The sequence below is a fragment of the Gallus gallus genome, chromosome 3 (genome assembly GCF_016699485.2).
Source record: "Gallus gallus isolate bGalGal1 chromosome 3, bGalGal1.mat.broiler.GRCg7b, whole genome shotgun sequence".
In the NCBI taxonomy this organism is placed as follows: domain Eukaryota; kingdom Metazoa; phylum Chordata; class Aves; order Galliformes; family Phasianidae; genus Gallus; species Gallus gallus.
This window is the reverse complement of record NC_052534.1, coordinates 38,942,155-38,956,879: the sequence shown is the minus strand read 5'-3', so window position 1 is coordinate 38,956,879 and position 14,725 is coordinate 38,942,155. Positions and strand designations below refer to the sequence as shown.

The following is a 14,725-nucleotide window of genomic DNA, read 5'->3' as shown; positions in this document are numbered from 1 at the left end:
TAAAGATATTAAAGAACACCAGTACTAAGACCCCTGAGGGATACAACTTGTGATCTGCCTCCCCTTGGACATAAAGCCATTGACCACAACCCTCAGGCTACAATCTTCCAACCAAATCCTTATCCACCAAATAGTTCACCCTTTGAATCCATATATCTCCAATTTTGGGACAAAGGATACGGTGGAGGACCATGTCAAAAGTCTTGCACAAGCCCAGGAAGATGACCTCAGTTGCCTTCCCTTTGTCTACCAATGCTGCCACTCCATCACCAGGCATGAACTTCCCATGGTGAAGCTATGCTGGCTGTCTCAGGTCACCTTTCTGTCCCTCAAGTGCCTCGTAAAGATTCTGTATAAAGCTATCACATGCTTACTGACCACAGTAGAAGTACGTTGTCAACAAAATAGCAAAAATTAGCCCTGATTTTTGTTAATAGTGATCACAGAAAAGAAATCTATACACAATAAAATACAGTCCACGCTGTGACAGAAGTCTCAATAAGGATCCCTTTGAATAAGGATCTATATATAAATTATGGTGTCATTTTTAAGGCAGAAGTAGAACATTTGGTAATCTTGCCACAATTTGTATTTTTCCCTTCTACAGAAGTAAATGCCTGAGTTGGTTCAGTTTCTACATCTTGGTGTACTTCACAGCACAGTCTACTGTGCTGGAAAGACTTCTCTGACATCTAAATCACTTCCATATTATTGTTTCAGTTCAGAACACAAAAGAATCTTTGAAGTGAATTTTCAGACCATCCCCACTTACTATGCTTTGGTTCATATGGATTGGATTTATTGCACAGTGCCTGGCATCCTTCCAGATAAAACTAAACCAGAGCCAACCTAACATAATGATTTCAGCCACCAAAGGCTGCCCAGTCATGAGACCAGACAAGAAAGAGTCTGAGTGATCTCCTCTCACTCCAAAACTTGCGTTATTAACAGTGTCAGTTTTTCTAGTGTTCCACACCAGTTGCTAATATTGACTTAAGCCTGTGTCTCTCCACGTATATAAAACGGGAATTTTTAACAGTAAAATGTCTCAGAGTATTATTCTTAAAAAAATCAGATAACTGAAGTGTCCAGTTAAATACTCTTAACCTTTGCCAAACCTGGATCATGATCCCTAATAAATATTGTATTCACACGTAATTAAAACATCTTCCTATGGTGAAAGACGCTTGACGAAGAAGAACACACCTCTGACAAAACTACTTTTGTGAGGAAGTGGTCAGCAAAGGCAGTAAGAGATTTGTAGGAAAGGTTTTCTGCCACTGTCAGAAACAAAATGTTTTTAATTGGTGGGAAAAGGAGAAAAATAACTACAGAAAATCCTTGTTGCACAGCTAATTAAAACAACGGATGTTTTCCGTAATTGAGAGATAGAGATGAACACTGAAATTAATATTGGGCTATAAAATCTCACACAAACCTAACAGCATTCCTTCAGACAAAGCTTATTCTCCAGCTCACTTCCATTTACACAGCTTCACAAAAAGGGCAAACCAGTCCTCATGGAAACATGTTCACAGACAAATTGCACGAGCTGTTCAGCACTGCTATTTTGGCAAGGTCTCCAGCCAGATGGATTTGCTAATGACTCTTGTAAGGTGTTTAAATTAGAATCTAGTGTAACACATGACTGCCATGTTTAATTACTCTATGTTGATATAGCTTAATGAATATTCTTTGGTATGTAAGAGTCAGAGTTTTTGATGAAAAATACAAAGACAAAATAGACTTTTTCATTTGAATATAAAGATATCAAAGCATCAGTTTACTGCCCATGTAACTCTTCCTAAGACCAATCAATCAGAACAATCATTAGAGCAGGAATATACATTTGTCTTACGAAACATTTCTTAGCCAATATAAGCTAACAATGGATACAGAGTTTTATTTGCATCAGTTGCATATATATTTTAACAATTCTACAATTTTCTGTAGGTCGGCCTGAATGCACTCAGCCACTGAAATGTAAATGGGATACAAACATGATCTTGAATGATTTCTTTTTCTTTCAGAAGGATAACTTCAAGGGTCCTTATTAGCTTCATTTCAGTTTGTAAACTTCTACTTTTTTTTGGAGCAGACTTAGTACATATAGCTCAATATCACACACAAAACTGTTACAAAAGAAGAGGAACAAAGTAGTGCAAGCTATCATCAACCTACTTTCACATCTCACATGCTAACACTGCAATCAAATCTTCAATTGCAGACACAAGAGGAGGATGGAAGTTATTTGCTGTTTTGATAAATATGAAATAATACAGGAAAGCTAGACACCTTTTCAATTTTTTTTTTTTTTTTTTTTAGAACATATGTATGTGTAAAGGAGTTTTTCTCATTGGTCACTAATGAATGCCTATAAACAGTCAAAATAACTTTTACTCCTTGACCTATGAAGCTACCTCCTCAGTTATAGGATAGGACACACCAAATAAATCAAATGGTGACAATCCCTCATCAGTAATAAGAGACTGTAAGAGCTATGGGAGCTTGGACTGATTCCAAATTGAGAACTTAGACTGAGCTGAACAGAAACCTGAACTATTAGCGATGACATTAGTTGTAGATGATACAAGATAAAGTAATTTTGCAGGTTTAGATTTTGAACATTTATTAAAAAAGCAGGATGTATGTTCATTTCAAATTAAACAGTTAAAAATGTTAAAGCATACAAACAAATCAATTGTGTACTAGCAGCATCCAATTGTTAGAATTTTCTAGAACTCCTCAGTACAGTCTTGGCAAGCTAAAAATATTACAACTTGCAACCAACTGACCTCACCATAGTGCAGATAAAACAAACTTTATAAAATCAACAATTTAAGGTTAAATAAGCTTAAATAAAGGTGTTAAATACAAGACACTTGATCAAAGCTTCTGTACAAAGATAAACAAATTTGGCATTGTACAATTGATTGGCTGGCTCACACCATACATGATTCTAATAGTTAAGCAGTATAACTGTTTAGCTGAACATCAACTATACAAAAGTAACAGAAGTTGGGAGCGGGCTAACCCCAGTGAGCCATTTACAAGGCATGTGTATCTTTAGAAAATCAGAACACTGTTTATATTCAGGCACCATTTGTTCCTGCAAATAAATAATCTCTAATGTATCTGCACCCAAACTAGTGTTAAACACATCAGTGCTAACATTTTATAAACACAGCTTTTTGACTATTCACTATACCTCCATTCTTATTGCTATGACGATGTCGACTGTGGAAATAAAACTACTGTACATACAAAAAAATAGAGCACCTTTTAAACATTAAAGTATATGTCTGGTTATTCTTTTTATCTTACAATACTGAAGCCCAAGCTAATGTAAATTGCTTTAACATCTTCACCAGTGCACCTGAAATGCAGGAACTAAAACCCCAAATATTCCTCTTCAGGCAAGCCCTAGCCAGCGCATCCTCTAAAAATGTCTAAAATGACACTAGGAATTTTTTTACATTCATCTTCACACAAACAAATATCTGCTATTCTCTGCTTTCTTCATACGAGTTTAAAGACAGGTTACCACAGGTCTCTTTCCTTTTCAAATGAATAAAACTGGATAGAGAATGTAGCAGAAACACCTACAATGGATTGTGAACACAGTGAAATTATTACCCCGTTAATTCAAAAAAATACAGCTGCTACATTACAGCTGTTACAAGTAAGTATTTTCTAGGGGTTCAGCCATTAGGATTTTTTGTCTATCGTATTGAAGAACCATTCTGTAAATTTCCTCAGTTGAGCAGCTGCTGTTTGAGACTCCTCTTGAAGCCTCATGTTATCTTGCCTCAGATGCTGTACCTCTGCTTGGAGAACTGCTTTGTCCTGTTTTTCCTGGTAAATAGAGATACAAGTTGAAGAAAGTAAGCAGCCGAGATTCAAGCATCTATTGTTACTATTAATATTTCTATGCAAACCATTCATCTATATTCTGTTGAGCACCCTAATCCATTTTGACAACTGCTAACTGTAAGTTGATTCCCAAAATGTGTTTCAAGTGCCTCACTCCGTCTCAGTATGTTGTTTTGAAGATAAAATGATGCAAGCTAAAAAAGAAAGCTAGATGCTACTTCAATATCAAAATCATAGAAATTCACTCAATTTAACAAAAATTCAAGGAATAAAAAAAATAAGAAGATTCTGAGTATTACAAATGCTACCTGAAAGCCCAGGAAGGAAGAAAATAATCTACTTTCAAAATCTTCCCTATAAGAATTACTTTCTGACCAAAAGCAGACTCATTTCCACCAGTCCTTGGCATTGTTCCCAGCTCCGGAATTACAGCAAATGAGATAAATCAAGTCATTGTTACATGACCAAGGCACACATGAGGTGAGAAGGGTGACAAATGTAGAGTGCTAACTGTTTAGCAGTAGCACTTGTGCGCATAGCACTATCCTTTGTTAAATCTCAAACATCACAAGATAGAGATAAAGTACATTTTTTATTCTAGAGCATGACAAGTAGGATAATTTATTCTGCAGTAGTCAGTGACCTGCGAACTAGTTAGTCTTGCAGCCAGTTGTCTGTGTGGCCATTCCTACACTTACCACTAGGCACTACCATTCATAATCATCATTATGTTACCTATTTTAACTTACCTTTTTCAAGCCCTTTATGAACTCCACATAAAAATCTAGCTATTAAAATTAGAGAGCAATAAACACCAATAGCAAACTCTTACCTTTCTCAGGTCAGTTTGTAGTTGCCGGAGGATCACTTCCAGCTGGTTAACTTTTCCAGTCAGTGTAGTTGGAGCATGCTCCCTGTAAAGAAAACCACTACCTTCACTCTGGGTTACTTAAAAACATTTCAACACCTAGTTTTGCAAAATAATACTTCTAGTGATAGCGGAGGAATCAAATCGCTTTAGGGATAGTTGGGAAAACCAAGATAAAAGCAGCAACAGTGGAAGACTACTTACTATCAGAACACAAACCCATTGCTATGCTATTTGAAATACGACAATGCTTCTCATGCAAGTATCTCAGAAATTAAAATGATTTTAAGGAGGAATGTTTCAGGTATTATTTGCATATATCTTCCCACTGCAAGTCAAACTTGCTGATAAATGGTATGCTGAGCACATTTGTTAACAAGCTACTTTCAGATAAGGACTGTATTAATCTGAAGCAAGCTGCAGCAGTAATTCTTGCAAATTAAGGGAGCTGTGTGAATTCTTTTGTCTGGTCTGCAGTTGTGTCATTTCCAGCAAAAGATAAACCTACAGCTTCATGAAGACAAATATTTTGTTTAAAGGTCAAAACATATGAAATATTGCTACAGGTTAATCAAATGCATGACTGGAAGAAAATATTGAGAATAGCTACCGATTCCTGTATGACACTGAACACTGTGGGAGAGTTTCATACGTGTTATAGATGAAATTAGCCATAACATGAATTATTGTCTAGAAAAGAAAATCTGAAGAGGTAGCAATTTTTTTTAGTACAAAGCTGAATCAGTTGCTTCAAGCAAGTGCGAAAATCAGTCATTTTCCAATGCTTAAGGATGAACATTTTAAAATCTTTTTGCAGTCCTTACTGATTGCTAGCTGGTAAAAGATGTGGATTTAGAAGTAATGGAAATAAATGTATTTAATCATGTAAGTTAATTTGTTTAAAACTTGTTCAAATTTAAATGTGACAGTCTAACAAGCAAGAAGACTAAACCCCTTCTTATCCCTCCATTTCCTGCTCTTCCATTCCTGCTGCTGAAGAGCAAGACTAATCAAAGATGCGCTTCCCTTCTAACATGAGCTAATGGACAGAATCTCCCCCCACAACAGAGAAGACAGAGTACACTCAGATCACTGGGGGTGAAGAATCGGGCAGTTTTGGCATGGAAGATTCCCAGAGCCCCCAGTTACAGGTTCTCCTGATTTATTTCTCTCCCCATAGATGAAAAAAAGTAGCAATTTTTCCTTGAATGTGAACAGTTGCAAAAAATAAGTAGGAACACCTGCTCCAAGATCTGAAATGTTTGCTGCAGACAAGAGTCTTGCATCCTAGTGAGTTGAGCTCCTTTTACCAGTTCAGATGAAAACAGAAATTAATGTAACACAAACTGCTATTGCAAAGGAGGAGCACAATGAAAAATGTGGCTTTAAGGTGCAATAGATCAGTTCAGGTTAATTGGTTAAACTCTGCATATACCTGTACTATTCTAATGAGAGAGTTTGGCCTGGCTATGTTACAAATTTCCTAGATGAAACTGCTCTGAGGTTGATTCCAGGAAACAACATTTATCAAAAGTAAAGTGAAGGTGCAATCTTTCAGGGCAACAGCTCTGCTATGAAATAATGAAACATTCATGTGAACAATTAGACATCAGATGTTTTGAAGTAAAACCCTAAGAGCCATTTTCACTGATAGTTCTGAGAGGAAGTTTTTTTGTTTTTTTGTTTGTTTGTTTTTAACAGTCATATATATGGCAAAAATACTGCTGTGAAGACAAAGGCAATGTTCACACAAGCAAAACTGTGTACACTACACACAGATTGCTTTGGTAGACTGGGACTCAGAGACGGAGTCCTTGTTCAGTAAATTCATGATCTAAATTAGGACTGTAAGGAACTGCTAGAATTTTAATTCTTTATGGCAACTATTATGCAAGGCAGTGCCACTGAGAGGACTTTTGAAGTTAAAGAGCTTGTCAGTACTCTATGGTTAAAATCTGTCAGCTGAAGAGCAGTAAGAAAACATTCTTAACTTTCACAAACCAGTAGCTGGGCCAAGATAATTCCATCCCATGTCTTATTTTCTTCCTTAGGTCTTATAATGTGTTAATTTCTGAATAGTTTCAACAAAATGCTAAACTGCCCATAGCCAAAAGGTAGGTAACATCAGAATAATTACAGCATTCGTTCCAGAGTACTGACCTTGAAACAAATATCCAAGTATATCTCCTACCCTTTTTTTCCTCTCCTTTTTTTAAAACTTAAAAATAAAACAGCACTTTTAATCTTGAAACTTGCTTATTTTCAGAACAGTGGTGCTCTGCTTCCTATACTCCTCTGGTTTCTTTTTTTCACATTGAATCATAGGATCATAGAATGGTTTGGGTTGGAAAGGATCTTAGCTATCTACTAGTCCCAAACCAACTGCCATGGGCAAGGCTGACACCCACTACATGACATGCTGACTCTTATTTTCCTTCTTCGCTTTTTGGCTGCAAAAATTATTCATTTTGTCCAGTTTTTTCTTTCCATCTCCCTCCATGTCCCCTTCTCCTTTACAGCATTTAAGTTAAGGAAAAGGATATGTAACAAGCAACATTAGGAGAAAAAAAAAGCTACTTTTTTGTCTTGTTTTGTTTTGTTTTAAAGAAATGTGCTGTAGTTTTGACATACCCAGCAGCCTCAAGAAAATCTTTTCCATCTGTGGGACTCTCATCCAAAGGTAACTCTTGTGTTCCTTCCAAACCCTGAGCGTGCTGCATATCATCCAAGGTACAAAAAGATGCTACTCTCTGATCTGTAAAAAAAGTAACGTAAGGTAATGTTTAAAGCTGGATATATATATATATAAAATAAAAGGCTATACTACAGCCATTGTTCTTGCTCAGTTCAACAAAAGGATGTAGGTTTCTACATCATAGCTTCGAAGATAGTCAGCAGATGTAAAGTACATTCTAATTAGTTGGCTTCCCCACATCTGCATCCAAAGGCAACCTCAAAGCAAATGTTTTGCACCTCAGATCTGTTTGGACTAGTTAAGTTTGATATGATCAGTAAATTGGTCTTGATGAAATCCACAAAAAACCGCTTGAGAACTCAGGGCCACAACCAGTGTCAATAGGAATTCAATGAAAGTTTGTATTTTTCATGGACTTTGAGCCCTCGGATTCCTCAGAAATCTCTACTGCCCATTTTGTACTGTTTACTATTGTCTCAAGCATTTGCAGAACCTTCTGGTAATCTGCAGACTGGAAAAAAACAATCAATTCTTACTAATTTTATCAGTTGAGGTTTTTGTTATGTATATTACAAAGGCACACTATTAGCTACATCGGATTGCACTAGAGTGTAATCTAACAAGCACAGGTTTTACCTATGGATATACAGTGTGGTTGCCAAAATACATCAGTTATCACGTAATAGGATTATGCCATGCAGATCATAATTGCACAGAATGGGAGTAAATTATGCATTCATTAGGATTTAATTTGCCTTCTATAAAAATTTAATCCATATTTTGTGGAGATTCATTTAACTTATTTCTGTCAAACAAAATCCAAGTCCTTAGGTTTGTTTAAATTCTGGTGACAACATGCCTGCCTCACCTTTTCTCCCCTTGCTCTACCACCCCACAGACCCAAAGCTTGCATTATCATGCAAACGTGCAAACATAGGAAATATTAAAGAAAGTTTACAAAATACAAAAGTCATCAATCCCAGATCATCACCTAGAAACGGCGTATGATGACAGAACGGCCCAAGTTCTTCATCTGAGTCAAAACCTGGAATAAGATTTAGAATGTTCCTATAAACAAGACAATCCATCTCCACTAAAGTAGCTGTGGCCCTTATGTAAAGTTCACATAATGGGATACTCCCAGTGCAACTCATGCTGGCTCTCACTGCCAGCCTTACAAAACCATTTTTGCACATCAACATTACAGTTAAAGCATGCGATGTCACGCCCAGTGTCTCTAATAGTAATACCCAGTGTTGTGATACACAGCATGGCAATTTGGCACAACACACAAAAAAGACAATCCTGCAAACTCCAAGTACCCAAACAGCAAAAACAGGTCAGAACACTTTAAATAGGAAGAAAAACTTGTTTTAAAACTTGTCGTAAATAAAAATAGGAAATCATTTTAAAGGCATTTCTAAATGAACTTTTTTTTTTTAGAATACCAAATATTAACAATTCATTCTATTATATGAAGAATTGGATGTCATATTGTTATCCAATTTTAAAGACCACAGCGCATTTAATCTGATTTTAACCTCATTTCTAACTTGTGATGGACCTCAGCAAATTTGAACATGATGTTTTCATATATGTTGAAAATAAGGTAAGAATATAATTTTAAACACTAAATCAATTTGAAACATACTAAGTGGGATGGATTTAATAAGTACAGATAAACTAAAAGTAGTTTCCTGACTCAAAAGCAGTATATAGGCCAGAAACAAAACTGTATAAACAATCAGACTGACAATGGATTGGGTCAGAAGTTTGAAGTACATATCTAATTATCAATTTCACTTTTATATTGTTTACATTTTCATTACCTCTTGACAGAAGAAAACAAAGTCAGCAACAGATGTTATGCTATGCTATTGCTATTTTTTCTGTGGTCACTAATATGTGATGCGTGACATTGCATCTCAGAGGCCATAATGTCTGTAAGAGAAAAACCTGTGTTTTTCTTCCACTGCCAAGTAAGCTTAATTAAAGAGAATGGCCACTCATTCATCATATTTTGTCAGTTGAGAACATGTTTTGTCAGTTTGTTCTCTCTAACAGTGTCTTAAAGTAGCTTTCTCTTGGCGGGTAAAAGCAGATGTAAGAGCAGATGCATGCAGCTGTTAATGAAATCACATAATGAAAGTTTTAAACCCAATATTTTATCTTCATAATACTTCAAAACACAATACAACACAAGAAAAAACCCCCAAACCAAAAATGGGTGCTTGCAATTTAGTATGATTTGTGGACTGACTTTTTCTTCCTTCTATAATCCATAATGAATTTCAAATGCATGTCATTAAAAATAATAACACTTAGAATAGGAAATAAATTATTAACCCATTTCTATTTACATAGCACAACTTAAAAATATTTTTGAAACACTCCTATAATCATAAAATATTAAATCATCTTTTCCCATTCCTCAGACGAGGAACAAACAAAGTCATTACATGGCCATTAATAACAAGAAGTCTCCAGCTATATAGCATACTATCTAAACTCCTGTGTTGCTCTTCAAAACAGGCAATTTTCAGAAGCCTGGTTGGTGTCAAAATCATTCTCTGAACAAGTTACTGCCACAATAAACTGCTACATCAACAAGATCCTTGAGTACTAAAATATTTTACTTTTGAATAATTTTCAAGTACTTTTAAGGATGCATTTTTATTTTCAATGACTCCACATCAAGCCTCTGAAAGAATCTGTGCTTAGCAATAGTTTCACTAACTTACTATTTAAATTAGGATGGTTTTTAAATCTGAACTGTCGTTAAAATTGAATTTGTGTTTCAAAGACCAAAATTTTCCTACTGATTTTCTTTTTATTTACTTCCAACAGAACTGGCTTGACTGTATTCACAAAAATGAAATCAATGCCACCTTTGTCGATGCTTAGCTTTTCAACAGAACAACTGAGCATATTTCTGACTATTATACTATAGATACTGCTTCCTCAAAATTATGAGGACATCTCTAAATGCTAAAATCTCGGAACTTTAGTTTTTAGCTGGGACATTCTTGCCAAACCATGCAAGGACCCAGGCGCATAAACAATTGGAGAAAATAATGCAATGACAGGCTGAGAGAGTTGGGGTTGTTCAGTCTGAAGAAGCGAAGGCTCCAGGAAGACTTCATAGCAGCCTTCCGGTACCTATCCAGGGCCCACAGGAAATATGGGTAAGACTGTTTATCGGGCAGTATAGTAATAGCATAAGGGGAGAAGATTTTAAACTAAAAGAGGGAAGATTTAGGTCAGACATTAGGAAGAAATTTTTCACTCTGAGAGTGATGAGGCACTGGCGTAGGCTGCAGAAAGAAGCTGTGGGTGCCCCATACCTGTAGGCACTTAAGGCCAGGTTGGATGGGGCCCTGGGCAGCTGAGCTGGTAGCATCTTTAAGGTACCTTCCAGTTCAAACCAACCTATGATTCCACAGTGTATCAGTGCTTGTACAAAAGTTTAAAAATCTCAAAACAACTTTTACTTATCGGAGAGCAGAAAAGGTTAAAATAAGCATGGAGCATGAAACGACCCTTTCATTACAAAGTAAAGGCTACCTACAGACATACACTGAGATTTGCACGGAAGCAAAACAGAGCTACACATGCATGCATTAGAAATGACCAAATCATAGCTGAATATTTTCAGTTTTTATCAATCTAACAGTTTAACTTACTAATTTGATTTGAATAATTTTCTCTTGTTGAATGCTTCACTTCTTTCTCATTATGTTGTGTGTAGCATTATTTGCACTAAGCCAAAAAGATTTTAAATGGAAATATTAAAATTATATTAATTATAGTAGCACAGATGTTTCTGCAAAGATAAGTTGGCATTAAGAAACACTACATTCTGATTGGCATGGCTAGTAGATGATCACAAAAATAACCTGGAAAATAATCAGAAGCTTAAACCACCTATTTAAATGAACTAAATTAAAGACATCACAGGAATGACTTTTAGGTTGTTAGTTCCCATAATATTATTTATAAAACATTAACCTTTCTAAAGCAGAATACAATAAGTTTAAACAAATAAAAATAGAACAAAGATCTATTCATAGTAATAATGTTTATGTTTGGGCCAACCCTTCTCTATAATGACAGTAGCAGATATGGACATCTTGAAAGACTTTACCTTTTATTCCACAAGTTCTCTAAAGAATACAAAATGAAATATCAACCACATAACACATACTGAAAACCTGCCCTTCTTTCCTTACTTGGAGATCTATCAAAAGGATAATACAGAAAGAGAATTTAAGAAACAAAACAAAACAAAAACCACATTCTCACTTTTTTTTTCCTGAGATTTCTTTGTTCTCCTTCCTCTTATTCATCTTTCAACTTTATCCTGTAAATCTCCTCAAAAAGTCATTTTACTTCTCTTTGCTTCTTTAACTTCTTTTTTCCCTCTTTTGCTGCATAGTCACATGCAGTTCTATCTATTTTTCATGGCTTGTTTCAAGTGCAGATACAAAAGTATAGATACAAAGATACAGCCATAATGAACTTTCAACATGTCAGCTGTCTTCCTGTCTCTCTATAGCTTCTACCAAAATAATATATGGGAAGTGGAAGCAGTGAATCTACACATGAAAGAAATTGAATTGTAGCTGTTGCAACTGACTGCATGAATGCTAAGAATCATCTCTGGATAAATATCAGAGTCAAATCTATGCCCTGCAGTGGAAGGTAGTGCAAATACTTAGAATAATGTTGCATTGAACTCCAATTTCTAGATATTAGCCCTCAACACAAACAGCTCCAACAAAACCTCCTACACATGCAGCTTCTGGAGGCAGACCCTACACAGCTCTTCATTGCACTGTGGAGACCTGTCCATGTAAAACTGGATTTTCCAGCAAAGTCTGAAGTAAATATTCCGCTTATCACAAAAGCTCTTGCCAAGCAAAACTATCAGAAATGAAATCCTCACAAACTAAAAAAAACCCCTATTACGATAATTTTAATTTAACAATTATGACTTCCTCATACTCTTTTTCTCAACCATTTACTCCACCCTCGTTAGACGATAGTTTAGAAACTGCAGTTCTGCATAAGATCAAGGTATCAGTAGGGTAAAGGTTAATATCAACCTCCTCAACTGTTCAGTTAGGTGGAAAAAATTCTGATATAATGATAGCAACAATGTTGCTACTACATATAATTATTTATCCAAATAACCCCAACAGTATAAGCACCTCAAAAGGCTACACAATGTGTAATACATATCATTAATCAGAATACAACTGTATTTACATACAGACAGATAAAGGATTGTGGGGCCCACACGATGTATGGATTTTGAACAGACAAGAATGTAAGTTCTTAGCATACAGTCTAGAAAAATCACAGGGGAAAAACCATAACCTTGCAATCAGTTTGGTAATTCTAATCAAAGAATACTAAGAACAGGCTTTGAACAAAGAACAAAAAACCCTCAAATGAAGACGTGCCTAGGTTCTAGAAAGGAACATAACTTCTAAATATCAGGTTGATAAAGCCAAACTAGAAATCAACTCTAACATAAATTTCCCACTTTTGATCCTTTTTCACTGGTCTTTTTTGATCTGTATGTAATCTTATTTCCATCCCAATTAATGAAAAGATCAAAAGAGTTTTATATTCATCAGTTTATGATTTTTTGAATTATCCACTTTCTCTTTTTCACGTTGATAGAATGCAGAACAGCAGCTCCAAGTTATTTTTAAACATTAAGATGAAGCAACTCCTCAATTATCAACATTAAAATACACAACGAACAAACATCTGCCAATTCATATCCAACTCCCTCTCTCCCAATGAATTTTTTATGATATCCATATCAGTTATTCTTTTTAAAAATGATTTTCCAATTGCAGGACACAGAATAGAGGAAGATGAACAACAGCGTAAAAATTTTACTCCTAGTCAAAATTTTTAAGTTGCAGTATTATGAGTAAAGCCAAAATATACTACAAATCATTTTGCATAGATGTGGATACATCTACTGCAGAGTTGTAAACATGAAGAATTACATTTCTTCACAAAAATATATATATATATATATAAAAATATTAATTTCTTCCTCAAATTCTTCTAAAAAATCAGATTAAAAAAGTTTCCATCTTTTTTCAATCATTGAAAAATTGAATTCAACCATTCAATGTTGCAATTAAAGCCAATCAATTGTTCACCTTAATCTACACGGATACTAAGATATTTGCAATTAAAATACAGCAGTATTTGCCCTCCCTAGAACAGGGCACTGTGGATGGCTGTGTTTGTTCTATGTTTATCTCTTAAATGGAAACGACAACTGCAATCACATAACACTTAGCAAAATGAAATTATTTTCACCAAAATATTAAGCAAGTAATAAAAAGTAATGAAAATTGATTCCAGTATTCAAAGAAATCGAACAGTGTAGGAGCATAACCTATACAGAACAAGCTTCTAGATAGCTGAACTCAAATTTTGTATTTGTGTTAGCATTTAAAAATATTCTTCAAGTACCAAGTTATCAAATATATAATTTCCTGTTTTTTCAGTTATTTACCAGTAATAAACACTAGGATGTTTCCTGAGCAAACACGCAAATGCATGGGACCAGTTGTCAGATTCCCAGCATTACAGCACTTTCAGCTAGCTACAACAGACGTGTAAGTAGCAGTGAAGAGTGTAGATAAAGTAAACAACACAGTTCTTTTGGATGCTAATCATCATTGTTGATCTGTTTTTTTTTTTTTAATTACTATTTGTTTTGTTTTCGGAATTCTTTATTATGCCAACTAAATTAGTAAAGTAAGTACTTCTGAAGAGCTTTTGAAATTTAATCACTTCATACTCAGGGAAGGAATCAGTACCTGAAATCTTATTACCATGGTTGCTTTTAGTTGAAAAAAAAAGACAACCCCTAAGCAACAACAAAAACCAATCAAACAAAACAACACCTCATCACTAACTTAACCCATCCAGCTGTTAAGTATGAGACCTATACATCATCCTTACTCTGATACCTCTGACTCATACACTGGCTAGTGAGAATAATACCAGATAAAAAATGTTGCACGATTTTGGACAGTCTTGTGACCCAACCAAAACACTTATTGGAAACCAAGAAACAGAAATGTACAAATGGATGGATGGTTAGACTCAAACATACATCCACCTTTCTGTGTTTATACATTATGAGTATGCTTAGCTGCCAGTGAGGTGAATGAGGTTTTTCTTCATTAACCCAGTTTTATAATTTAATAATGCAAACCTAGTTTATATCCCGCACCTCAAATTCTGCTACT

General features: G+C 35.2%; 1 protein-coding gene across 10 annotated transcripts in view; it reads right to left on the bottom strand.

Annotated features, from left to right (window-relative positions):
• Window positions 1-2,612: 2,612 nt before the first annotated feature.
• The window catches only part of SIPA1L2 (signal induced proliferation associated 1 like 2), a 264,070-nt gene continuing 251,957 nt past the window's right edge, over window positions 2,613-14,725 (bottom strand). For 8 of the 10 annotated variants that reach the window (XM_040698284.2, XM_046939496.1, XM_046939497.1 and 5 more), the window contains 4 exons: window positions 8,428-8,481; window positions 7,373-7,496; window positions 4,706-4,787; window positions 2,613-3,855 (listed from right to left, as the gene is read on the bottom strand). In XM_040698284.2, the coding sequence (XP_040554218.1) occupies window positions 3,709-3,855; window positions 4,706-4,787; window positions 7,373-7,496; window positions 8,428-8,481 (407 nt within the window). In that variant the 3' untranslated portion in view covers window positions 2,613-3,708. The remainder of the gene's footprint in view (window positions 3,856-4,705; window positions 4,788-7,372; window positions 7,497-8,427; window positions 8,482-14,725) is intronic. The other 2 variants (XM_040698289.2, XM_040698291.2) reach the window with 1 other exon arrangement.